The 25,878-nt window shown below is 37.4% G+C and overlaps 1 protein-coding gene across 3 annotated transcripts in view; it reads right to left on the reverse strand.

The window, feature by feature from the left end:
- Positions 1-4,577: 4,577 nt before the first annotated feature.
- Positions 4,578-25,878, reverse strand: part of GIN1 (gypsy retrotransposon integrase 1) — a 36,714-nt gene continuing 15,413 nt past the window's right edge. For 2 of the 3 annotated variants that reach the window (XM_012179021.5, XM_012179019.5), the window contains 6 exons: positions 25,294-25,487; positions 23,384-23,689; positions 15,609-15,800; positions 15,346-15,519; positions 14,596-14,887; positions 4,578-7,812 (listed from right to left, as the gene is read on the reverse strand). In XM_012179021.5, coding sequence (XP_012034411.2) covers positions 7,538-7,812; positions 14,596-14,887; positions 15,346-15,519; positions 15,609-15,800; positions 23,384-23,689; positions 25,294-25,487 — 1,433 coding nt within the window. In that variant the 3' untranslated portion in view covers positions 4,578-7,537. The remainder of the gene's footprint in view (positions 7,813-14,595; positions 14,888-15,345; positions 15,520-15,608; positions 15,801-23,383; positions 23,690-25,293; positions 25,488-25,878) is intronic. The other variant, XM_012179020.5, reaches the window with a different exon arrangement.

Below are 25,878 nucleotides of genomic sequence, written 5' to 3' on the forward strand. Positions count from 1 at the left end.
TTTGTAAACTTTATTTTCTCCAATGTAAGTAAGTACGTCAGTTAGGTTCAGTTGCTCAGTCATGTCCGACTCTTTGCGACCCCATGAACCACAGCACGCCAGGCTTCCCTGTCCATCACCAATTCCCAGAGTTTACTCAAACTCATGTCCATTGAGTCGGTGATGCCATCCAACCATCTCATCCTCTGTTGTCCCCTTCTCCTGCCCTCAATCTTTCCTAGCGTCAGGGTCTTTTCAAATGAGTCAGCTCTTCGCATCAGGTGGCCAAAGTATTGGAGTTTCAGCTTCAGCATCAGTCCTTCCAGTGAATATTCAGGACTGATCTCCTTTAGAATGGACTGGTTGGATCTCCTTGCAGTCCAAGGGACTCTCAAGAGTCCTCTCCAACACCACAGTTCAAAAGCAGCAATTATAAGTAAGTATATAGGTCATAAATTTTCATCTAAGCACAATTTAAGTTGTATCCCATGACCTTTTAAAAACAACTTTATTAAGATATAACTCACATATCATACAATTCACCTAAGTGAATAACTCAATAGTTTTTCATATATTACATTATTAATCTTTCTAAATTGTGGCAAAATTGAGATAAGATGAAAGTTGCCATTTTCACCATTTACAGTTCAGTGACATTGATGACACTTCTCTGTGGTGCAGTCATCACCACTATTCCCAAAACATCTTCGTTACTTCAACCAGAAACTTTGTAGCCATTAAGCATTAACTCCCAATTTCCTCTCCCCTAAGCCCTGGTAAACACTTAAATCTACTTTCTATCTCTATGGATTTGCCTGTTTTGGATATTCCATATAGGTGGAATCATGTATGCAGGTCAGGAAGCAACAGTTAGAACTGGACATGGAACAACAGACTGGTTCCAAATAGGAAAAGGAGAATGTCAAGCCTGTATATTGTCACCCTGCTTATTTAACTTATATGCAGAGTACATCATGAGAAATGCTGGGCTGGAGGAAGCACAAGCTGGAATCAAGATTGCTGGGAGAAACATCAATAACCTCAGATATGCAGATGACACCACCCTTATGGCAGAAAGCAAAAGAAGAACTAAAGAGCCTCTTGATGAAAGTGAAAGAGAGTGAAAAAGTTAGCTTAAAGCTCAACATTCAGAAAACTAAGATCATGGCATCTGGTCCCATCACTTCATGGGAAATAGATGGGGAAACAGTGGAAACAGTGGCTGACTTTATTTTTCTGGGCTCCAAAATCACTGCGGATGGTGATTGCAGCCATGAAATTAAAAGATGCTTGCTCATTGGAAGGAAGGTTATGACCCACCTAGATAGCATATTAAAAAGCAGAGACATTACTTTGCCAACAAAGTTCTTTCTAGTCAAGGCTATTGGTTTTTTCCAGTGGTCATGTATGGATGTGAGAGTTGAACTATAAAGGTGAGCACCGAAAAATTGATGCTTTTGAACTGTGGTGCTGGAGAAGACTCTTGCGAGTCCCTTGGATTGCAAGGAAATCCAACCAGTCCATCCTAAAGGAGACCAATCCTGGGTGTTCATTGCAAGGACTGATGCTGCAGCAGAAACTCCAATACTTTGGCCACCTGATGCAAAGAGCTGACTCATTTGAAAAGACCCTGATGCTGGGAAAGATTGAGGGCAGGAGGAGAAAGGGATGACAGAGGATGAGATGGTTGGATGGCATCACCAAATTGATGGACATGGGTTTGGGTGGATTCCGGGAGTTGGTGATAGACAGGGTGGCCTGGCTGCTGTGGTTCATGGGGTCGCAAAGAGTCGGACATGACTGAGATTGAACTTAACTGAACTGATGCAGGACTTCTCCTTTTATATTTGACATATTTCACTTAGGATAGTTTCTTCAAGGGTCAATCATGTGGCAGCATTACTCAGAACTTCATCCCTTCTGATAGCTGAATAATACTCCTTTGCATGTATATACCACGTTTTCTATACTCATTCATCTGTCAGTGGACACTTGGATTGTTTCTACCTTTTGACTATTGGATACTACTACAATAAACGTTGACATACAATTATCTGTTCCAGGGTCTGTTTTCAGTTCCTTTGGGTATATACCTAGGAGTGGGATTGCTGGGTCATATGATAAGTCTATGTTCAGGTTTCTGAGGGAGAACAGTTTCCCATAGTGGCTGAACCATTTTACACTTTTACATTCCTATCAGTAATGTACAAGGGCTGCACTTTCTCTAAGTGTGTCATCAACACTTATTTTCTTTTTCTTTTTAAAAACTATAAGAGCCATTCTAATGAGTGTGACGTGGTATCTCATTTGCATATCTTTCTTTGAGAAAATGTAAATCAAACCTTTTGCCCATTTTTAAATTGGGTTCTTTTTGTGTATTGAGTTATAGGAATTTTTATATATTCTGGATTTTATGTTTTTTTAATATTACATAAAAATAAGTGAGTACCTTTTAAACTAATAATGTATTAACTACCTCAGGTAAAATGGGTGATTATTAACATAGTTAGTGATCAGTGAGGATTCACTGTAAGGGCTGTTCTCAAACTTGAGGCGGATTTGCTGCTGACTTGCTTCTAGCTATGACTAAGTCACATAAACCACCACTATGATGGTTTCATCACTGTTTATTTACCACATATAATTTTTTAATGAATTGTATATATATATATATATATATGCATGTGTATACATATATTTATATATGTAAGGATGAAATTCTAAAGGAAAATCACAGAAACCCAGAGACTATAGATTACATGTTAGAATGCAGTAGGAAAGCATACTGCAAGAACCATTCCAGTGAGTACTTTTCTCTTCACTTCTACTTCAAAATAATACACAGGAAGGAGTGAAGTCAGGCTCTGTTCCCTTTAGTTTCTCTTCTGATCTTCATTTCCTGGGACCTCTTATTAGAACTAACAGAAGCTCTACTGGGCTGTGGAGGTGAGTGAGCGAAGGCGTCATTGGCTATCTGATCTCCTCTAGCTACCCGCCAGCCCAAGGAAATGGCTCTCCTCACTATGCGCTCTTGGCAAGGACCTACCAAGTGTGGACAATGAGATGGTGAGATAAGGAAAGTCCACTGGACCCAGCGCGCCTTACCTTCTTAATGAGTTTTGCGTGAGTACACAAAGGAAGTAGTGTTAATGGGGGCTGAGGAAGAAATTGGGTGAGGAGGACAGGGAGAGATTAGGGGAAGCAGGAGAATCCATCAATCTGGTCCTCACACTCTGGGCAAGCTACCAATTTAGAATCTTTTTCATTTGATGGCATTGAATTGACCTTTGCCTGTTTAACTTTAACTGTAACACTGCACAAAGCTGGCATTGCCCTCTCAATCACAAAATAAAATAAAATAAAAGTGGAAAATAAAAAGTTTGAAAAAAAAATTTGCTTCTTAAATGCTTATTTTGGTGTTTAATTACTCATCATCATGATTAGAAACTCCAACTGGAAATGGCCCAGTCCTTTCCAGACCTCTGAACAAAACATTATTAGAACTTTATACACAGTCAAAAGTAAGTGGAAGAGGCTTAATGTAAGGGTCCCAAACAAGATGTCTACACAAAAGGCTATCATTGAGATTTTAAGATTGGATATAAGTAAAGAAATGTATTCATTAAGAACTACAGGTCACTGTTTCACTCTGCTATTGGACTTCAAGGTGTAGGAAGGCAGAGAGATTTCTCACTGATATAGCCTTAGTGCCAGAACAGCACATGGACATAATACATTTCTTTTCTGAGGGTATGAATGAATCTCATAACTAGTAAGCTTTATTTCGTAAACCTTAGTTACCTTTTTAAAAGATGATGAAATAAGAAATTTTAATTATGATATTTAAAAATGTTTCGAGAGGAAATTACTTTCATTCAAAAATTTTTCTTTAGTATACTCAGCATTTCCTGCTGTTTTTAAGTGTTCATAAAAAATACCACAAGGTGGCATACAAAGCCTCATGAAGACATTGCTATTTTTTTGGTCAAAATTTTCCTCTCTGCTTACAGAACAACTCCGCTAAATCCTGGTAAGAGGGACTCACTCTGGGCTCTTGGCTTAAGGGCTGTGCTCCATCCCCCCTTGACAGTGTCCCTCCACATAGAGTGAGCTCTCAGGGCTCAGGGATGCGCCCCTTTCACACCTGGAGAACCTCTTGGAAGGCCTCCCTCCTGGGGGGTGGACAGAGGCGGAGATCACACCGCAAAGGCTTGGGCCATTCCGAGGGTGCATCTGCAGGGGCTCAGATGGAGGAGAGGCGCAGCAGGGGAGGGCGGAAAGTCATTCTTCAGGGAGGATGGAGGGAGACAAAGACTGCTCTGGGGCCAGCTAGCCCTGCTTTGCCGCTTACTCGTGTCAGGCTGGAGGAGTCCAAGAATTCGAGGAAGCTTGAGGCATATTTGCTAACATAGGAATAGCTTATTAGCTTGATTTATCACCTCTAAATATTTAGGCATAAGGTATGTAAAAATCTATTTTCTCTCTTGACAGGGCCCTGTAAACATTACGATAAGATTATGTGTATGTATCTAATTTGTAGGTATTTCCTGTGTATTTGTTTAATATCTATATTTGGAATCTACATTCAAATTCTGAGATTTCAGTAATAAAATCAGCATTTTTATTTGAACAGCTTATATTCACTATCAGGAAATAAAGTAACTATCAGCATAAATGGCCTTTAATAAAACCTGGAAAAAAGAGTTTTGGCAGTCATTGCAGCAACCCACCAATACCCTAGTTTTCCTCCTTTCAAGGGATACAATAGGGCTGTGTTAGGCATGGCTAGGGGACTAGGTTTTGTTTCTTCTTTAAACTTTTGTTTAGACTGTTACACAACAATTCTATTGAGATATAACTCTCATAAAATTCAGCATTTTAAAGTATACAACTCAGTGGATCTTAGTATTTTCAGTTACATATCCATCACGAGTAACTTTAGAACACTGCTATCACTACAAGAAGAAACCTGTACCCATTAGCAGCACGTGACCAGGTCTGACCGTCGTGATGCAAGAAGGACATCCAAGTCTTTTCACAGCCGGTGCTCAGTTCACCACGCTCTCCCCTTGCCATGGTGACAGGGGTATTCCAGAAGTTAGTTTCTTTCAGCCTGCATCTTGGAGTGAGGATGAAAATGCAGCCTTAATGAACCAAAAGGGTGGCCAAGAAGTAAAAGTCTTGTTTTAAGCCACTAAGAATTTGGGGTGATTTGTAGACAGAGTGTAGTGGAACCCAACATGATCAGTGCACACAGGATGAAGATCTGTGTGAGAAACTATTTAGGGGAGGCAGAATTCTAAAAGAAAAAAAAGGTTTAGAAACTGTAATTCTAAAATGACTCATTATTACCCTGTTACAGTGGAAAAAAACTTACTCAGATATTGAAAAAGAATTTCACTTCATTTGAGTTGAGAAAAGGAAACTTGACCACTTACATTTACCAGAGTTCCGTATGACCCCGTCATCAACTTTGTTCTGTTAATGGGAGGACAGGAATCACTGAGACAACTATGTTTTCTTAAGGCTTCTTTCTGGAATTTTATGTGGAATCTATCTGGTCAGCAATATAAGATGAAGTCTTTGATTTCTTTTCTCTAATCATTTTTCCTTTTCAGTTCAGTTCAGTCACTCAGTCATGTCCAACTCTTTGTGACCCCATGGACTGCAGCACGCCAGGCCTCCCTGTCCATCACCAACTCCCAGAGTTTACTCAAACTCATGTCCACTGAGTCAGTGATGCCATCCAACCATCTTATCCTCTGTCATCCCCTTCTCCTCCCACCTTCAATCTTTCCCAGCATCAGGATCTTTTCCAATGAGTCAGTTCTTTGCATCAGGTGGCCACAGTATTGGGAGTTTCAGCTTCAGCATCAGTCCTTCCAGTGAACACCCAAGACTGATCTTCTTTAGGATGGACTAGTTGGATCTCCTTGCAGACCAAGGGACTCTCAAGTCTTCTCCATCACCACAGTTCAAAAGCATCCATTCTTTGGTGCTCATGTTTCTTTATAGTCCAACTCTCACATCCATACATGACTACTGGAAAAACCATAGCTTTGACTAGATGGACCTTTGTTGGCAAAGTAATGTCTCTGCTTTTTAATATGCTATCTAGGTTGGTCATAATTTTCCTTCCAAGGAGTAAGCGTCTTTTAATTTCATGGCTGCAGTCACCATCTGCAGTGATTTTGGAGCCAAAAAAAATAAAGTCTGACACTGTTTCCACTGTTTCCCCATCTATTTGCCATGAAGTGATGGAGATGCTATGATCTTAGTTTTCTGAATGTTGAGTTTTAAGCCAACTTTTTCACTCTCCTCTTTCACTTTCATCAAGAGGCTATTTAGTATCTTCACTTTCTGCCATAAGGGTGGTGTCATCTGCATATCTGAGGTTATTGATATTTCTCCCAGCAATCTTGATTCCAGCTTGTGCTTTATCCAGCCCAGTGTTTCTCATGATGTACTCTGTATGTAAGTTAAATAAGTATGGTCACAATATACAGCTTTGACGTACTCCTTTCCCGATTTGGAACCAGTCTGTTGATCCATGTACAGTTCCAACTATTGCTTCCTGACCTGCATATAGATTTCTCAGGAAGCAGGTCAGGTGGTCTGGTATTCCCATCTCTTTCAGAATTTTCCACAGTTTGTTGTGATCTACACAGTCAAAGGCTTTGGCGTAGTCAATAAACATAAGTAGATGTTTCTCTCAAACTCTCTTGCTTTTCCAATGATCCAGCAGAGGTTGGCAATTTGTTGTGTATGTGGCTTGTATGATCTATATTCCTTATCAGACTGTAAGTCTTTTGGGGACAAGACACACATAGCTTTTATATATCCCACAACATTCTTCAAAGTGCTTTATAACAAATATTTGTTGAGCAAAGTTGTAACTATTATAGATATAATAGTTTAAAATCTTTAATATCAGTTATTTTATAGTTTACTTTTTCAAGACTGCAGAAAAAAATTTATTCATGGATGCTTTTGACTTTAATATATACTATGGAAATGCACACGTTTTCAATCCAATATATAGTTTCAGATCCTAATCCTTAGCCTGTCTACAAGGTGAACTTACCAATACACTGTAGGAGCCCATTAAGTAACTACAATAGTTTTAGACGTTTCAACGACACAGGAACAGGTTTCATTTAACACATTCAATAAATATTTATTAATGCAGTTCTAGGTATTTCAGTTTTTAAAAGGGGGGAATATTTTTTTAAAAAATGAAACTGAAAACATGGTAACAATACCAGTTTTGAGTTGGAATTTAGTTTACTTCCTAAGAAGTAAGGATGCTTTGCCTGTTGTGTTTGTAGAAGAAAAAATAATATCCATATATTACATGCTTCCTTTGCCTAAATATATATATACACATATATATACAGAAGACGAACAACTTCAGATAAATAATTACAAAATAAACCTTCAGGATTTAGTCATTAAGAGTTTGTCAAGATACTTTTCTATGTAATCTTTTTGAATGGCAAAGATAAGATTCAAGGTGATGTATTCTCTAAACAGCACTTTAAATGAATTTTTATGTTTACTAAGTTAAGTACTCAAGGACCTGGTTTGAAGAGTCCAAGAGACTAAAAGTCTGCTTTTCAAGAGCATTAGGATCTTCCATCAGTGGAGAGATTTTGGCATTTCTGTATTCTAATAGTTCACGATCCTTGCTTGACGTCAGTAACTCACTGTCGACTACTCCAGCAGCCGCATCTCCCACCAGAATACTTGCTTGGTATGCTCCAGCTGGAAGCTCGGGCATTCCAGCATAGTCATGGTCCGCCACTACTGAGCCGTGTAAGAGATGGAGGCTGTCTGAAAGAAGGGACGCAAGGTCGCCTTTTAGAACTATAATTAAACCACTTTAAAACGAAATAATATAAAATAAGGAATAAAATCCCAAGTAATGCAAATTAACTATCAAGATTAATTTCTGATGGGTTCTCATATCTCCTAAATAAGTACATGTAGAAGAATGAATAAAATGATATATGAATTTGACGGTTCATACATACAGAATTCAGGAGAGATCAAGGAATTAAGAGAGCCAGACTTTAAAAAAAAAATAATAGGAATAATATAAAGGGACTTTTTTTTTTTACAAGTTAAAAAAAAATTAATTGTGGTACAACTGACTTACAATGTTGTGTTAGTTTCAGGTGTACAGCAAAGTGAACCTGTTACATACACACACATATATCCAACTTTTTTGGGTTCTTTTCCCTATAGGCCATTACAGAGTATTCTCTTGATCTGTCTTTGGTAGGTATAAGTGAGGGGGTGGAAAGGGCTGAGAATCATGGTATAGCTTAAAAACAAAAGTTATAAACTATATTTTTGATGTTGATGATATCCTTAATATATATCTCAAAGCATTTCTGGATGCATTTATGGGGTCCTGAAAGATACTTTAATAAATGGAATGGTTAAATCCTTTTATTTACAACTTTAGAAAATTCTTTAATCTTTATAGAATTCATATTAGGACAATAACATCAAATTGTCACACTATGAAGTGATAAACTACAATGAAGATAAAGTTCCTAGAATCAGGTTTATATAAGAGGTATGTGCAAGTAGGCAGGCTACAACTGATTAGGTTAATTAGCTTACTTAAGTCTAATTTAATATTAAAATGCTCATGAACTTTCAAGGTGTAGCTAAATCTATACTAAAATACTGACAAGGAATTTTCCTTATCAATATTTTATTCTATTTTCAGCAAATTTATCTTCACTATCAGGGAAAAAAAATGTTTAAAATGAGGGTTAAACAGATGGCAAAGCAGCAGAATCTTTATAAACAAAGGTTAATGTAGATAAAAGAATTCCACCCTACATAGTATTTTAATTCATTACAACAAGGAACTATTCCACTGATTAGCTTCCTGGACCCCTGTCTTCTCTTTCTGGATTTTCTCCCAAAACATTAACAGATTCTCTTAAAGATTTTAATGAAGATTTTAAAGAACCCTCAAATTTGAAGTTCAAGAAAGAGCAAAAGGAACATTAATAGCTCATTTAGATCAATGAAAGTTTCTCAGAGCAGATAAATGGGCTAATATATCCCAGAACATGATTCCACCATACTTTTCCTCATACTAATGTTGGAAGGACTGATGTTGAAGCTGAAACTCCAATACTTTGGCCACCTCATGCGAAGAGCTGACTCATTTGAAAAAACCCTGATGCTGAGAAAGACTGAAGGCAGAGGAGAAGGGTATGACAGAGGATGAGATGGTTAGATGGCATCACTGACTCAATGGACATGAGTTTGAGTAAACTCTGGGAGTTGGCAATGGACAGCGAAGCCTGGCGTGCTGCAGTCCATGGCGTCGTAGAGTCAGACACAACTAAGTGACTGAACTGAAGTGAACTGAATATGTGAAAAGCTAATTGAATCTATTCCAACCCTGTAAGTCACACATTTATGAACTTTAAATTTACAAACATCAAAAGATCAAACAAAGCTATGTTTTTTCCTAATAAGTGGCATAAGTAGACTTGGGCTTGTATGGACATTTAGTTTTGCCCGTTTACTTCTTCGTCAGGGAAAGTGTACTTGGTATTTTAGTTTTGAGAGGTTTTCAAAGTTTAACCTCACCAATTCTTATTAATGCAAAAGCAGTAATTACATTGAAAATGCTGTTAAGATACACATAGTTATGATGGAAATAAAAGTATGGATAATTGAAGGTGATAATTTTCTATGTTAGTAGGCAAGGAAATGCTGAACAAGAGAACAATTCTGAAAGAGAAAAAAAAAAATCATGCAACCCATGAGACGTGCTATGCTCAATAGTAGCAGGAAAGAGGAAAACACGATCAGTGAAGTTGAAACACCTTTAGAATGTGTTGCTAGAGGTTCAACATCAAAGTTTGCTATTAGTCTGTTAATATCAGAGAAAGCTAGGTAGTCATTTAAAAGAACTTGAAAGGTTAGGTAGGGTAAAAATGTTGCTGATAAAATGTTTCTAATAAGTCATGGAGAATTTCATAGGTTCAGGGTACAATGTCACAATGTATTAGTGAGAGCAGTTACTATAAGCATTTTAAGTATTTCCTAATTGGATCTTTGCAGAGATCTTTGATGAAGGAAGTTTTCTGTCTCAAAATGTTTTTCCATACAGATAAAGCAGGTCTACTATAGAAAAATATGTCCAGTAAACATGTATCAACAGGGAAACTATGGATAGATACAAAGTTTTTAGAAGTTATCACTTTGATTTCCTGAAAATGCATTCAAAGACCTTGAGTGTAAGCACCTCCTAGTCACACAGACTTTGAAACAAAAGGACTTGATCAACCTCACTTGTTTGTAAAAGACAAGAGCTTCCATATGCAAGTAACCAATATACATATCTGAATGTATACACACACTTTCTTAAGTAATCTTTAAAGTAACTTAGTGAGACAAAACTGCAGCGAATCAGGATTATATTCAGCAAAGTCTACAAAAATTACTCTATATGCAATGGAAAACTACTCTGGAGATTTCAAGTTGCCTTTGTACAGAAAAAACAATTCTCATTCATTTGGAAAGGTCAAATATGTTTCCATCCTGCTTTGTTCTAAACCTAGCACAGCCAACAGAAATGTTCTTTAGCTTCAAAAAAGATTACCAAAGATCTACCAGAAAGAGATTTTTGAGGCCTACATGAATGCTAAAATAATACTATTTTAGATATATTGATTATAAAATATATAACTAAAATTATTTTCACCTACTTTTTTTAACATGGTTACTAGAAAATTTTAAATTATATATTACATAGTTTTTTCATTATATATCTATTAGACAGTACTAATCTAGAATAATCCTGAGTTACGGAACAAGTAAAGAACAAGATAAGTTTTAGCCCCCAAAATAAAGAGAGATAAACAAAACCATATTAAAGGACTAGTCTACTCAGTCACATTACATGACAGAATTTACTTAATTTTTATTTTCTCATTCTATTGATTTAGTTACTAATATAAATGCTTGATGAAAGCATTATTTCAGTTTTGACCAGACTGACTGTGTAAGTCTTTAGTTTCTCAGAAGGAGAGGTATTTTCAAGACATGTCAGGAAGGTGTTATCAGCAGTTTTGACATACTTTTCCTTATTTAGTCTTAGAGTAAAAAACAAAGTAAGATAAGAATAGTAACATTTCCCTAAGGAGAAAAATAAAAACCAAAACCAAGGCCTCAGAAAAGTCTCAGTGATTTGGATTAACTTATTTTTTCAAATAGAAAAAGTATAAGGTTTCAGGACAAATAATTTTCTCATTCTGAAATGAAGTGTCTTGACTAATCCTATACATGGTCTGATAGCCTAAAACTAGGACAATGTGTTGCCATACTAGTACTTTTCTCATGATAAAATAAATAACTGTAGTTTGATACTAATTATTATAGTAGATAAACCAGTACTAACAGAGAACTGAATGATTCTTATTTTGAGATGACATAACTGAGAGGTCAAAGGGAGGCGCTGTGCAGGAACCACAGTTGGTATTCATACCCCAGGGTTTGCACCACGGATGTGGAGGTGGGGGAGAACAGGGCCATTTCATACAAGGCACCTGGGCACACGTGGATTTTGGTATACACAGGAGTCCTGGAACTGATTCCCTGTGGATACCAACAGATGACTGTGCATTAACAATAAAGTCAAGCTTTATTTAATATAGGGACTAAGCTCTGTTTTCTATTGTAAGTGCAGACCATAACTGTGTTAGGCAGAATGCTGCTGCTGCTGCTAAATCGCTTCAGTCATGTCCGACTCTGTGTGATCCTATTGACAGCAGCCCACCAGGCTCCTCTGTCCACGGGATTCTCTAGGTGAGAATACTGGAGTGGGTTGCCATTTCCTTCTCCTGTTAGGCAGAATAGTGGACCCCTAATGGTAGCTATGTACTAATTCATGAATCTTGTGATTACGTTACCTAACATGGTAAAGAAGGATTAGGGTAGTGATGGAATTAAGGTTGCTAACCAACTGACCAATCAACCTTAAAGTAGAGAGGATATCTTGGATTATCAGGATGAGCCCAAGCACAGGTGTCCTGAAACGCAGTAGATGAAGGAAGAATAGGAGGCTGGAGTGATGTAACGTGAGGCAAACTCTACCCCACTGCTGGCTTTTAAGACAGGAAGAGGACCACAAGTCAAGTGATGTGAGCAGCCTCCAGAAGGTGGAAAATGCACAAAACACCCTCTTGAGCCTCCAGAAAGGAACACAGCCCTGCCATGCCTTACTGTAGCCCATTGGGATCTACACCGGATTTCTAAGTATAGAACTGTGAGACAGTAAGTGTTTGCAGCCACTAAATTTGTGGTAAATTGTTATGGCAACAATGGGAAGCTTATTAAAAAATAAAAACCATTTCTCAAACTGTGAGGGGCAATCAGACCAAGGCCTTTAGGGGAGGCAGACACATACTGATCACGATAATTCCCAATCAAAACAGAATTACTCAAAATCTATGTCACATACAATAATGGGAAGTCAATAACATTTTTCCACTCAAAGGAAAACATTATGATTACGAACAGACACGATGGTATGACATAAAATTTCTTGTTAGAATAGTCTTGAAAAGGTGCCTGGAACTGAACTAGACAGACAGACACATAGGCCTGCTTAAACGGCAATGAGAAACACTGCCGACCTAGTACTGAATGTGCTCCCTCCTGTATGTTCTGGATAAGAACGGATGAGAAGCTGGCAACAGAAGCATGTCTCTTCTGGCTGGTGAGCTTTAATGCAGTTATGACATCTCGAGGCTGGTGAAAGCAACAATGCAGACAAACTCATAGTCCTTCTGGCTACACTATGTTCAAGTTTATGTCAAAACAATGGGCTGACTACTCAGAGGCATTATATTTACTTTAAATTTAGTTCAAAGACTTTAAAATCAGCTTTTGAGGTGAAGATTTTCAGGAAAACATGTGATACCAAAGGAAAAGATGATAGAAATCACACTCGTTTTGAATTTATACAAATAAGAGAAACACACAAAAACAGATCAGAGTAAACAGGAACCAGACTTCAGCTGGATTAGTACTTCTTTTGATTAATTTTACTCATCAATCTCAGGTTCCTTATATGTACACTAGAACTAATTTTGCAATTTCCCTTGCATTACTGAAGAATAATCTGTAGAGAATTTAAGCACAAAGCAATACTTGTACTGCTTCTGTTTAGAAATTGTTCTATTCAGCTGGATTCTGAAATATTCAGTCGTAGCGGAATGTTAGGTCTCCGTAAGAAATTCTTTGGCAAGAGCAAGTTACAAAATGGTGAAACAGATCCTGATGCAGTAACATTTTAAGCAGAGATTTTGCATTAATTTAGGAAGGTTAACACATTAGAAGGAATCAAGTCCTAAACACCAAAGATTGAGGGGAAAATCGGAAGAAGGGACAACCTTCACTTTATAATCTTTTGTTCCTACTTGCAGAAGGAAGAAATCATAAAGGGTAGCTTAGGACTGAGAAGGCACAAGGAATAAAAGTGCTTCTTTTAACAGAGAATGAAGGTACTGGGAGCTTTCTGGGTTGGAATGGTCCAAGATAAGTTTACTACAGCAACTGGTTCTGTCATAGGCAGAAAGAAAGGTACTATGAGCTTTTAACATGAGAGTTGTGACCCAGATGAGAAACAGTTGAGCAGCCTCAAGGGCTTCATATCCTAAGAAAGAGGGTTATCTATTATCATTATTTTTGTAATTATTATTATTTACTTAAGCCTGTTAAATAACACAGTTGTTTACACTGTTTTAAAAGGCACTAAATTATCTTTCTTGTTACTCAGATTCAAATAATTTTGAATTATTTTATCTTTCTTTACAGAAAAAACAAAAGTAACTAGCTAAGATACCAATTTATTCCCTCTCAGTTATCTACCTCAAAGAAAGTCTAGAGAGCAGATACTATAGGACAAAATAAAAGCGTCAATAAAGTAGGATTTAAACTGAAAGCCACGTTAGCTCTAGTCCACGAAGGAAAGTATTAGAGAAGATCAGGACATCTTAACTATCCAGATTCACACTGTGGAGCGAGTAGCATTGTCTAGGGTGCTGTTCACCTGTTATAACAGCGCATCGTTCTCAGAACCTCTCACTCTTGCCTTCCCCTGCGTTTACCAGGGCCGTGATAAGATGCAACATTAAAAATCAATCACATTTTTAAACATCCCCTAATATATTTATCTCACAACAGAAATCCAGATGGTGTTTGTTTTGGCATTATTTATGTTAGCTACCATCATGGCATGCTAAAAGTGACAAAATATTCTGAAGGTGAAAATGATGAACATATAATTCTTCCCTCTATGAAAGATGTCCAGGTCTTGCACATGAATGGTGGGAAGTGTGTGAAAAGTACACTAGAAATCAAAATAAAATCTCTTACAAACCTGACTGACAGTTTCAGAAACCATATGTTAATAAAAAAACACACTCTTTGGGCTCCAACACTGTACGAAATTTTATAAAAATGAAAAGGGAAAATACAACCTAACCAAAGGCAAGGCAGGGAGGAGGAGAGATTTCTGATCATTTAACCTCTCTTTTCATTCACAGAAAGTACCAGTGTGGAGAGGTGACAGACCTTTACCTTGCTCGCCCGCTTCTCTGACATAGGGCTTCAGGTGGGACATCTTGATGGGCCGCTTCAGCCTCGCCCCCGAGCTGTCCCGCAGGACAGCGCCCCCGTGCTCTGTGATGCGGTCTATGACACAGGGGCCGACCCACTCGGACCGGAAGCGGCCGTCCTTCCACCAGTTTTTCCTCTGCCTTAACACTTCATGACCCACTTTCAGATGAAATGGATTTAATGGCCTTGGTTTCTTTTTAAGAATGATTTTGCTTTTATTTAGTTCATTAAAATTGTTGTTCTCCATCTGCAAGTATTTTAAAAAAAAAGGATTAAAGAGCTATAGTTTCTTGAAGGCAAATACAGATAATATTATAAAAATATTACTTATTGAGGTGCTACTGAAAGCTATGGAAGAATCCCATTTAATTTTTTAAAGTAATATTTCAAAATCACTGTTACCCCAACTTTATAAAGAAAATAAAGTAATATGAGAGGAAGTAACAGGCCCAAGTTAAACAACTGGGAAGCAAGACCAGGGGTTTCAATTCAGCTGTGCCTTCATTCCAAAACACATGGTCCTATTAATGTCTCTCAGAATTTCATAGCTAATAAACACACTGTTTAATGAAGACATGCAGAATTCAATAGAAAAAATTTGGTTTCAGTGAATATCATATGTATGTGTGTGTGTATATGTGGAAAAAACATTTTTGTATCATTTTATAGACTTTTTAATTATAGTTTTTTTTCTATTAGAATCACCTGGCCCACTGAAGACGTCTTATTCTCCATTATTTTATCAGCTTCTTTAATTGCATCTAGAATTTTGGCAAACATACTTCTATTATCACCATCCACTTCACGAATATCAGAAGATTCAGGCATGTAAGGATTTCGATTAAACATTTGAAAATATGGTGTATTTTTAGTAGGTTCCTATCAAGAAAAATAAACAATTTGTAATAAAACATGCAGCCAAGAGATAATCATAACTCAAAAGTACTGAATTATAAAAAGATACATACCAAGTGAGTAACATTGAAGGCGAATGAAACAGCTGACAGGTGGTCATCCCAGTTGTTTGGGTAGTCAGCACAATGTTTGGAAAGAAATGTTTTGATAGTGCTAGGTGTACTTTCAGTTGGATTAACTGTTTGGGAGGCATGAGAAATAACAATTTGCTTTGTGCCAAACAATTCACATAGTTCTCCATTGATCTGAAAAATATATAAAAACAACAGAGACTTTAAAAGTCTGTATTTTATTTTTCCCTTGATGCAAAGGTTTCACAAGAATTTAACTCTTGCCTCCTCCTTGACCATTTGTTTGCTGTGTCAGTTGCTAAGTCGTGTCCGACTTTTCTGTGATCCCATGGACTGTAGGCCCGCCAGGCTCCTCTGTCCGTGGATTTCTCAGGCAAGAATACTGGAGTGGGTTGCCATTTCCCTTCTCCAGGGGATCTTCCCAATCCAGGGATCAAACCTGCATTTACTGCCGAGCCTGGGAAGCCCATTCCATGAAGGGTAGTTTGGTGAAAACTGGACAATATCTAGAAACTAGATTGCTGGCAGTAAAGCAAAAAAATGAGTGAGGGGCCACTATGGACTCCCACATGTTGCAGATTCTCACTTTTCTCCCAAGATACATTTCCATACCATGTACGACACACAATCTTCTCCTTTGTTGATTCAGGAGGCTATCATCAATTTATACATATTAGTAAAAGCTTCCTTTCTTTCTTATTGGATGGAAAAAATAAACAAAGGCTCTAATATTGTTATTCCTTATTTTGCAGATGACTGCTACCTTAGTCAAGATAGGCAAGTTACAAAACCCAATCAAGGCTCAGGGATTCAACTCAAAAATTTTACTACTTGCTAGGACGAGGTCAGCTACAGGTCAGGGTGTCTCTCCAAAGCAACTGTCCTCTCCTAGGTACCTCAATAATCCCGGATGAGAGAAAATCCACTATCGCTTAGAGTAATACCTAAAATATTCAGTTGATTCTCCAGAGAAAGAATAAGACTGGAAGAATGAAGAATCGAGCATGACATTTTCAAAACTTTGGGCTAAAAGTGGCACACGTTCACTCACTTCTCTGGCCAGATGTGTCTCCTGGGTTTACTTACCTGCAAGAGGCCAGGACAGCCTATTTGGAAGGCTGGAAGAGCCACAGTTATTGCTGAGCACCAATCACAAAACAACAGATGGTTATGTATATTTTAATCACTAAAAGCTATAAAAGCAACAGAATGATAACAAACTGAAAAAAAAAAAAATCTGTAACCTCATTACTCTTAAAAACCCCATACAATTTGTATGGTTAACCATACACATTTTGGTTTTAGCTTCTTTATATTTGTTTTTGTTTTAATGTTCTAAAAATTTTTTAATGTATTTATTTGTAATTGGAGAATAACTGCTTTACAGTGTTGTGTTGGTTTCCGCCATACATCAGCATGAATCAGCCATGAGTATATATATGTCCTCTCCCTCTTGAACCTCCTTCCCACCTCCCACCCCCTCCCACCCCCTCCCACCCCTCACGGTTGCCACAGAGCCCCAGGTTGAGCGCCCTGAATCATACAGCAAATTCCCACTGTTTTACATGAGGTAATCTGTGTGTTTCTATCAATCTGTCCCACTCTCTCCTTCCCCTGCTGTGTCTACAAGTTTGTCCTCGATGTCTCTCTCTCTACTGCTGCCCTACAAATAGGTTCATCAATACCATTTTCTAGATTCTATATATTTTTTTACGTAGTTATACACATAAAATATGTATGTATAATATATGTAATAAAATCTTTAACCCAGATTTTTAATATAACCAGAAGACATATATGCATGTGTGTGTGTGTGTGTGTGTGTGTGTGTGTGTGTGTGTGTGTGTCTGTACGGCTCTTACTGGATCTCTGGCAAATTGTTTTATAAGAGTTAGTTTCGAGTTGCAATACTACCAGGAATGTAGAGCTGTATTATATTTTATCTGTAATCTACTTGATATTATTGTTATTTTTACTATTTTTCTTGAAATGGATAAACAAAAATGAGTACCTTACTCATTACTATTAGGTTTGATACTTTTTTCATATTTTTATTCCCTCTTGTGAATTACATTTGTCACTGACTCAATTTTTTGTTTGAATCTTTTATAATAGAGGCATTAACACTTTCCTGCATGAATCTGCTTTATTTTTGTTGGCCTGTTGCTTGGCCTTTATGTTTTGGTTATTTTTACCTCAGTCGCTCAGTCATGCCCGACTCTGCAACCCCATGAATTTCAGCACACCAGGCCTCTCTGTCTATCACCAACTCCCGGAGTTCACTCAAACTCACGTGCATCGAGTCGGTGATGCCATCTAGCCATCTCATCCTCTGTTGTCCCCTTCTCCTCCTGCCCCCAATCCCTCCCAGCATCAGGGTCTTTTCCAATGAGTCAACTCTTCACATGAGGTGGCCAAAGTATTGGAGTTTCAGCCTCAGCATCAGTCCTTCCAATGAATACCCAGGACTGGTCTCCTTTAGGATGGACTGGTTGGACCTTCTTGCAGTCCAAGGGACTCGCAAGAGTCTTCTCCAACACCACAGTTCAAAAGCATCAATTCTTTGGCGCTCAGCTTTCTTCACAGTCCCAACTCTTGCATCCATACATGACCAATGGAAAAACAATAGCCTTGACTAGATGGACCTTTGTTGGCAAAGTAATCTCTCTGCTTTTTACTATGCTGTCTAGTTTGGTAATAACTTTCCTTCCAAGGAGTAAGCATCTTTTAATTTCATGGCTGCAATCAGCATCTGCAATGATTCTGAAGCCCCCCAAAATAAGTTTTGACACTGTTTCCACTGTTTCCCCATCTATTTCCCATGAAGTGATGGGACCAGATGCCATGATCTTTGTTTTCTGAATGTTGAGCTTTAAGCCAACTGTCTCACTCTCCTCTTTCACTTTCATCAACAGGCTTTTTAGTTCCTCTTCACTTTCTGCCATAAGGGTGGTGGTGTCATCTGCATATCTGAGGTTATTGATATTTCTCCCAGCAATCTTGATTCCAGCTTGTGCTTCCTCCAGCCCAGTGTTTCTCATGATGTACTCTGCATATTAAGTTAAATAAGCAGGGTGACAATATACAGCTTTGATGTCCTCCTTTGCCTATTTGGAACCAGTCTGTTGTTCCATGTCCAGTTCTAACTGTTGCTTCCTGACCTGCATACAGGTTTCTCAAGAGGCAGGTCAGGTGGTCTGGTATTCCTATCTCTTTCAGAATTTTCCACAGTTTATTGTGATTCACACAGTCAAAGGCTTTGGCATAGTCAATAAAGCAGAAATAGATGTTTTTTGGGAACTCTCTTGCTTTTTCCATGATCCAGCGGATGTTGGCAATTTGATCTCTGGTTCCTCTGCCTTTCCTAAAACCAGCTTGAACATCAGGAAGCTCACGGTTCACGTACTGTTGAAGCCTGGCTTGGAGAACTTTGAGGATTAATTCACTAGCGTGTGAGATGAGTGCAACTGTGTGGTAGTTTGAGCATTCTTTGGCATTGCCTTTCTTTGAGATTGGAATGAAAACTGACCTTTTCCAGTCCTGTGGCCACTGCTGAGTTTTCCAAATTTGCTGGCATATTGAGTGCAGCACTTTCACAGCATCATCTTTCAGGATCTGAAATAGCTCAACTGGAATTCCATCACCTCCACTAGCTTTGTTCGTAGAGATGTTTTGTAAGGCCCACTTGACTTCACATTCCAGGATGTCTGCCTCTAGGTGAGTGATCACACCATCGTGATTATCTGGGTCGTAAAGATCTTTTTTGTGCAGTTCTGTGTATTCTTGCCACCTCTTCGTAATATCTTCTGCTTCTGTTAGGTCCATACCATTTCTGTCCTTTATCGAACCCATCTTTGCATGAAATCTTCCCTTGGTATCTCGAATTTTCTTGAAGAGATCTCTAGTCTTTCCCATTCTGTTCTTTTCCTCTATTTCTTTGCATTGATCACTGAGGAAGGCTTTCCTATCTCTCCTTGCTATTCTTTGGAACTCTGCATTCAGATGCTTATATCTTTCCTTTTCTCCTTTGCTTTTCACCTCTCTTCTTTTCACAGCTATTTGTAAGGCCTCCCCAGACAGCCATTTTGCTGTTTTGCATTTCTTTTCCATGGGGATGGTCTTGATCTCTGTCTCCTGTACAATGTCACGAACCTCTGTCCTTAGTTCATCAGGTACTCCATCAGATCTTGTCCCTTAAATCTATTTCTAACTTCTACTATGTAATCATAAGGGATTTGATTTAGGTCATACCTGAATGGTATAGTGATCTTCCCCACTTTGTTCAATTTAAGTCTGAATTTGGCAATATGGAATTGATGATCTGAGCCACAATCAGATCCCGAGCTTGTTTTTGCTAACTGTATAGAGCTTCTCCATCTTTGGCTGCAAAAAATATAATCAATCTGATTTTGATGCTGACCATCTGGTGATATCTATGTGGAGTCTTCTCTTGTGTTGTTGGAAGAGGGTGTTGACTATAACCAGTGCGTTCTCTTGCCAAAACTCTATTTGCCTTTGCCCTGCTTCATTCCGTATTCCAAAGCCAAATTTGCCTGTTATTCCAGGTGTTTCTTGACTTCCTACTTTTGCATCCCAATCTCCTATAATGAAAAGGATATCTTTTTTGGGTGTTAGTTCTAAAAGGTCTTGTAGTCTTCATAGAACCGTTCAACTTCAGTTTCTTCAGCGTTACTGGTTGGGGCATAGGCTTGGATCACTGTGGTATTGAATGGTTTGCCTTGGAGACGAACAGAGATCATTCTGTTGTTTTTGAGATTGCATCCAAGCACTGCATTTCAGACTCTTTTGTTGACCATGATGGCTACTCCATTTCTTCTGAGGGATTCCTGCCGCAATAGTAGATATAATGGTCATCTGAGTCTAATTCACCCATTCCAGTCCATTTTAGTTCGCTGATTCCTAGAGTGCAGATGTTCACTCTTGCCATCTCCTATTTGACCACTTCCAATTTGCCTTGGTTCATGCACCTGACATTCCAGGTTCCTAATGCAATATTGCTCTTTTGGACCTTGCTTCTATCACCAATCACATTCACAACTGGGTATTGTTTTTGCTTTGGCTCCATCCCTTCATTCTTTCTGGAGTTATTTCTCCACTGATCTCCAGTAGTACATTGGCACCTACCGACCTGGGGAGTTCCTCTTTCAGTATCCCATCATTTTGCCTTTTCATACTGTTCATGGGGTTCTCAAGGCAAGAATACTGAAGTGGTTTGCCATTCCCTTCTCCAGTGGACCCCATTCTATCAGACCTCTCCACCATGACCCATCTGTCTTGGGTGGCCCCACACGGCATGGCTTAGTTTCACCGAGTTAGACAAGGCTGTGGTCTGTCTGATCAGATTGGCTAGGTTCTGTGATTATGGTTTCAGTGTGTCTGCCCTCTGATGCCCTCTCACAACATCTACCGTCTTACTTGGGTTTCTCTTATCTTGGATGTGGGGTGTCTCTTCATGGTTGGTTATTTTACCACATATGAATTTCTAATTTTTAAACAGCCCAAATTTGGTGATTTTTCCATTCGTATTTATGCCTCTATTCCCTAAGCCTGGAATGTCAACTCAGTCTCTGGAGTTTTTTTTTTTTTTTTTCCTTTAAATTAATTGAATTTTTGTTTGTTTCAATTAAAAAAAACCCAAAATTTTAATTTATCTGAAAATAATTTTGGTATGCAGTAATCCTAAAATCATATTACAGAAATAAAGAAATAAGTACAAAATTTTTATTTACGCTATTAACTAAATTAAATGTATTAAATAATCCTTCCCCAACTCCACTCTCTTGTGATACCAGCTCTATCATTTTGAACATAATTACCAAACTCTGTGCCAAAGGGCCCCCTTGGCATCTGTTGGACACCTTGGAAACTACTAGCTTAAGGTAGTTTACGGTTTCAACATTAGATTCGGTAAGACTATATTCCTCTCAATAATGATGTATCTTTACAGAACTGTTCTTTGATAGGTGTTATGATTCCCTAGTAGCTCAGACAGTAAAGAATCTGCCTGCAATCTGGGAGACCTAGGTTCAATCCCTGAGGTGGGAAGATCCCATGGAGAAGGGAATGGCAACCCACTGCAGTATTCTTGCCTGGAGAATCCCATGAACAGAGGAGCCTGGCTGGCTATAGTCCAAGGGGTCACAAAGAGTCTTATATGACTAAGTGACTTTTGCTCTATGCTCTATGATAAAAAGCAACAATTGTATAAAAATCATTGTGAAACAGGAAATGATTACAGTGTTCAATCTGATTCCAAGGTTTGAAAAACTGAGCAGAGGTCAACACGTGTATATATCCCATTAGTAACTATCTGCAGCTATTTAAGAATGAAATGAAAATAGTTTTCTTTCAATTTATGACTACTATTCTCTTAAATGGCTAAGTGATTAGGACATAAACACTAAGTTGTTTGGACGTATGTAGAAAGAGTCTTGCCTGGAGAATCCCAGGGACGGGGGAGCCTGATGGGCTGCCGTCTATGGGGTCACACAGAGTCGGACACAACTGAAGTGACTTAGCAGCAGCAGCAACAGCAGAAAGAGTTAACACACCAGAACTAAGGCTGTGAAAGTCTTGCTTACAAAGTTGGCCCTTGGCTAATGACTAGAATCCTGGATTCTGTGAGGGTTTCTACCATTCCCTAACCGATTAAGGGTGGTTCATGGTGCTTAACTGTTTTACAAAGAAGGTGGTTTATGCTGAAAACTTCTTTAAAGAGTCTAGAATTTTGGGTACCAATGTGATCAGCTCCCAGTTAAAATCCCAGGCACCAAGTCTGTAATGAGCTTCCCTAGTAGACAACAATTTACATGTATTGCTACAACTCTTCACTGGGAGAATTAACCATGTCCTGTGTGACTCCACTGGGAGAAGATGTCTTGGAAGTTTGTTCCTGGTTTTTCCTTGGACTTATCCCCATGAGCCTTTTCTCTGTTAATCTTGCTTTGTATTCTTTAATTATATAAATCTTAGGCATGAGTATGACCATCTGCAGAGTCCTCCTAGTGAATTATTAATATAAAACCTGGCGATCACCTTAGGAACCCCCTGGCCCAAGCCCTAACTATTTAATAACTATAACTTTAGGTATTTCTTCTGGATTAAGATATCAAAGGTGCTGTGAACTTAAGACAGTCTGGTTATTTATACCAGTCTTCTGTCAATTGTAAAAATTTAATAATATACCTCTAAGTATAGTAGTTATATTCCTTTGTTAGAATTTTTGTATATATTACTGTCTCCTTATTCTTTAAGGTTAACTTTAATTTGGATAAAAAGGCCAGGGCAAGGGAAAATGCTTCCTCCTTTTTAATGCTGATAAAAAATCCATTAATTATATAAATTAATTTTGATTTGGGAAAAACTGATATTTTAATATTGAATATTCTCATTCATGAAATGATATATAATACTTCTCCATTTAGTCAACTCTCCCTCTACATGTCAATCACAGAATTTTTAAGAATTTTAAGCAAAAAAAGACTATTTGGTCCAATCTCATTTTAGTTTGAAGAAAACTAAAGATAAGTTTATAATTATTTAGTGGCATAGTAAATATTGATACTAAAATACTGGTCTCTTAATTTCCAGTTCAACTACTTTTGTACTATACAATATTAAACCTTTATATCTGTAGGAATTTATCTAAACTTATTAAGTATCATATAATAAGCTGTGTTGTGCACTGAAAAGTGAGTAAAATATACTTCTAGATCTAAGTAGTTTATTTGTCTTACCTGATGAATGAATTCATCTCTTTGGTCCATTATTATTTTCTGAGGAGGCCCATATAAGAAAAATATGTTGATAATAGCTTTAGAAATTTCTGATGCTGAAACATCACAAAGAGGCAAAATCACAACCCATTTTGTGAACAAATCTGTCATGATTATAGCATATACATGACTTCTGTTGCTTGTATGAAATGGGCCCATCAGATCAACAGTAACTATACTCCATGGATTCTCCACTTTGAGAAGGTGCTGTTTAGGTGCTAGAATAACTGTATTTTTTGCCACTTGGCAATGCTGACAAGCATATACCTATAAAATGGGCATACAATAAAGAAAAGATAGACAAGTGTTAATATATCCAATATAAAAAAATCAGTATTATAAATCAGTTCAGATTTGTAATGGTTGATATACGTACTTTATGTTTTAAGGGAGAAACTTTTGGACTGTACTCAGAATAAAATGAAACCTATTCAGAATAATCAAATATTACTTGCTACTACTATTCAATGACCACATTAATGGGTTTATTCACATGGTACATAATTGTGGTTTACAATCAATACATATTTATTAAATGATTAGATCTCAAAACACATTTGCTATAATTTTACATCAGTATGTGAGTATATAATTTCTATAAGCAAAAAAGATTTTTCTTTTAAAGATACCACTCTTATAAGTTCATTCATTCATCTACTACAATAATATTTATTAAAATATAACTTTATCCAAGCAATATTTTTAGATGTCAGAAATTCCTCTAGGTCCTAGGAAAAGAGTATGAACAAAAATATACCCCATGCTGTCCTGGAGTTTTCAATTTAGTGAGATGAGAAGATATAAATTGACCAACTTATGGAAGGTGCCATTGTTCAACATATTTCTGGAACTCTATTTTGGAAACTACTTTCAAATCAAGGCCCAAAATTTTAAAATGATTTTACTGAAATATAGTTATTTTTGATTAAAATTTTTATTTTCTAACTTAAACTAGTTCTCATCACAAATAACCTTACATCCAAAAATCATTTCTCAATGATAAATATTTGACAAAGATTTCAGTGAATGTTGGAAAAGGAGTGTGTAGCAGGTTCTAAAGGTGAATACAAACACTGAGGTCTCTGGAATACCTCCACAGATTCACAAATGATACTTGGTTAAATTAGATGTTAATTTCTTATGCCTGAAATGACAGTCTTTTAATGTGCTATCATAATTCTTAAAGGATCCTCACACATAAACCAAGGAATTTCCACCATTTGCTACAGAGAGCACACGAGCACACCAGTAGGGATCAGCTGACCCAGCAGCAAGAATCCCTGAATTTTCTATCAGAAGAAGCTGAAGGTCTTAATGGGTTATAATGTTACAAAACTCAGAATAACTTCATTATCTTCACAACCTGATTTGCTGGTTGGGGGTTTCTGTCATACTTGACAATTTCTATGTCAAGACAATAAGGCACAAAAGATGAGAAACATACTGGGCTTGATTTACCACGAACATATTCTCTTCTCAAGAAAAGACTGTATGAATGTCATTAAAAATGTAGTGACTTATTTTTAGTCAAAGAAACTTCAGCCCCATTTAAATTCTGCCTCACAAAATAGTTCAATGATGAAAATCTGTGCCTAAAATAATCTAAATATAGTAAATTCAAATATTTAAATAATGCTTTGCTCTAGTTCAAATTATATTTCAGTGATTTTAAAGAAGACTTTTGAAGGGAAATAAAACTCTCTTTAAATGTTCTGCACAAAAGCCTACCCATATAAAAAGTAATTAATGAGAAGTGACATACAAAAAGTACTTAATGAGAAGTCATATCTAGAGTTAATCTGGAGCAGTAATGAATTTTGAATGTATATTGTAAAGACATTATTCAAATATTCTAAAGACATAAGCCATACCCACTGTTTGACATCATTGGTCACAGAAGTCCAGTAGTAACTGGATTCCACCAGAGTAAGGGTTCTGGATATGCCATGATGGGCTCCAGAGTCATTTTCATGGCATTCTCTTAGGACTTTTTTTTTTTCTTCTTCTGAAACAACTACCAAGCGATCTTGTTTTCTGTCTTTTCCGACATAAAACAGCTTCTTTTCTGGAATAAAAAACACCAAAATGATATTATTGCAATTTTTAGACCTCTATATAGTTTTAAGATAATCACAGCCTTATCTTCAAACCATGAGGGTTTTTGTTTTGGTTAAATCTTTCTCCTTCTAAGACAGAATATTTGTGATGATGCTACCATACAATCTGAAACATCTTCAGCTGTCATACTTACTGGATATGCAGAACTAGCTGCTATAGTTTTGTAGTGACCAAATCAAGTAGAGCTAGCTTGTTTACCAAAGCACATGGTAATATGGGAGTATAAAATCATCTTCCTATGGGAATAATCAAACTAGAAAAACACTTGCAGCAGGCACCTCCTAAAAATAGCATGAATTAGCAAATAAATTATGTACAGATAAGCAACTTCTGGAACA

Source organism: Ovis aries, chromosome 5, assembly GCF_016772045.2.
Source record: "Ovis aries strain OAR_USU_Benz2616 breed Rambouillet chromosome 5, ARS-UI_Ramb_v3.0, whole genome shotgun sequence".
Lineage (NCBI taxonomy): Eukaryota > Metazoa > Chordata > Mammalia > Artiodactyla > Bovidae > Ovis > Ovis aries.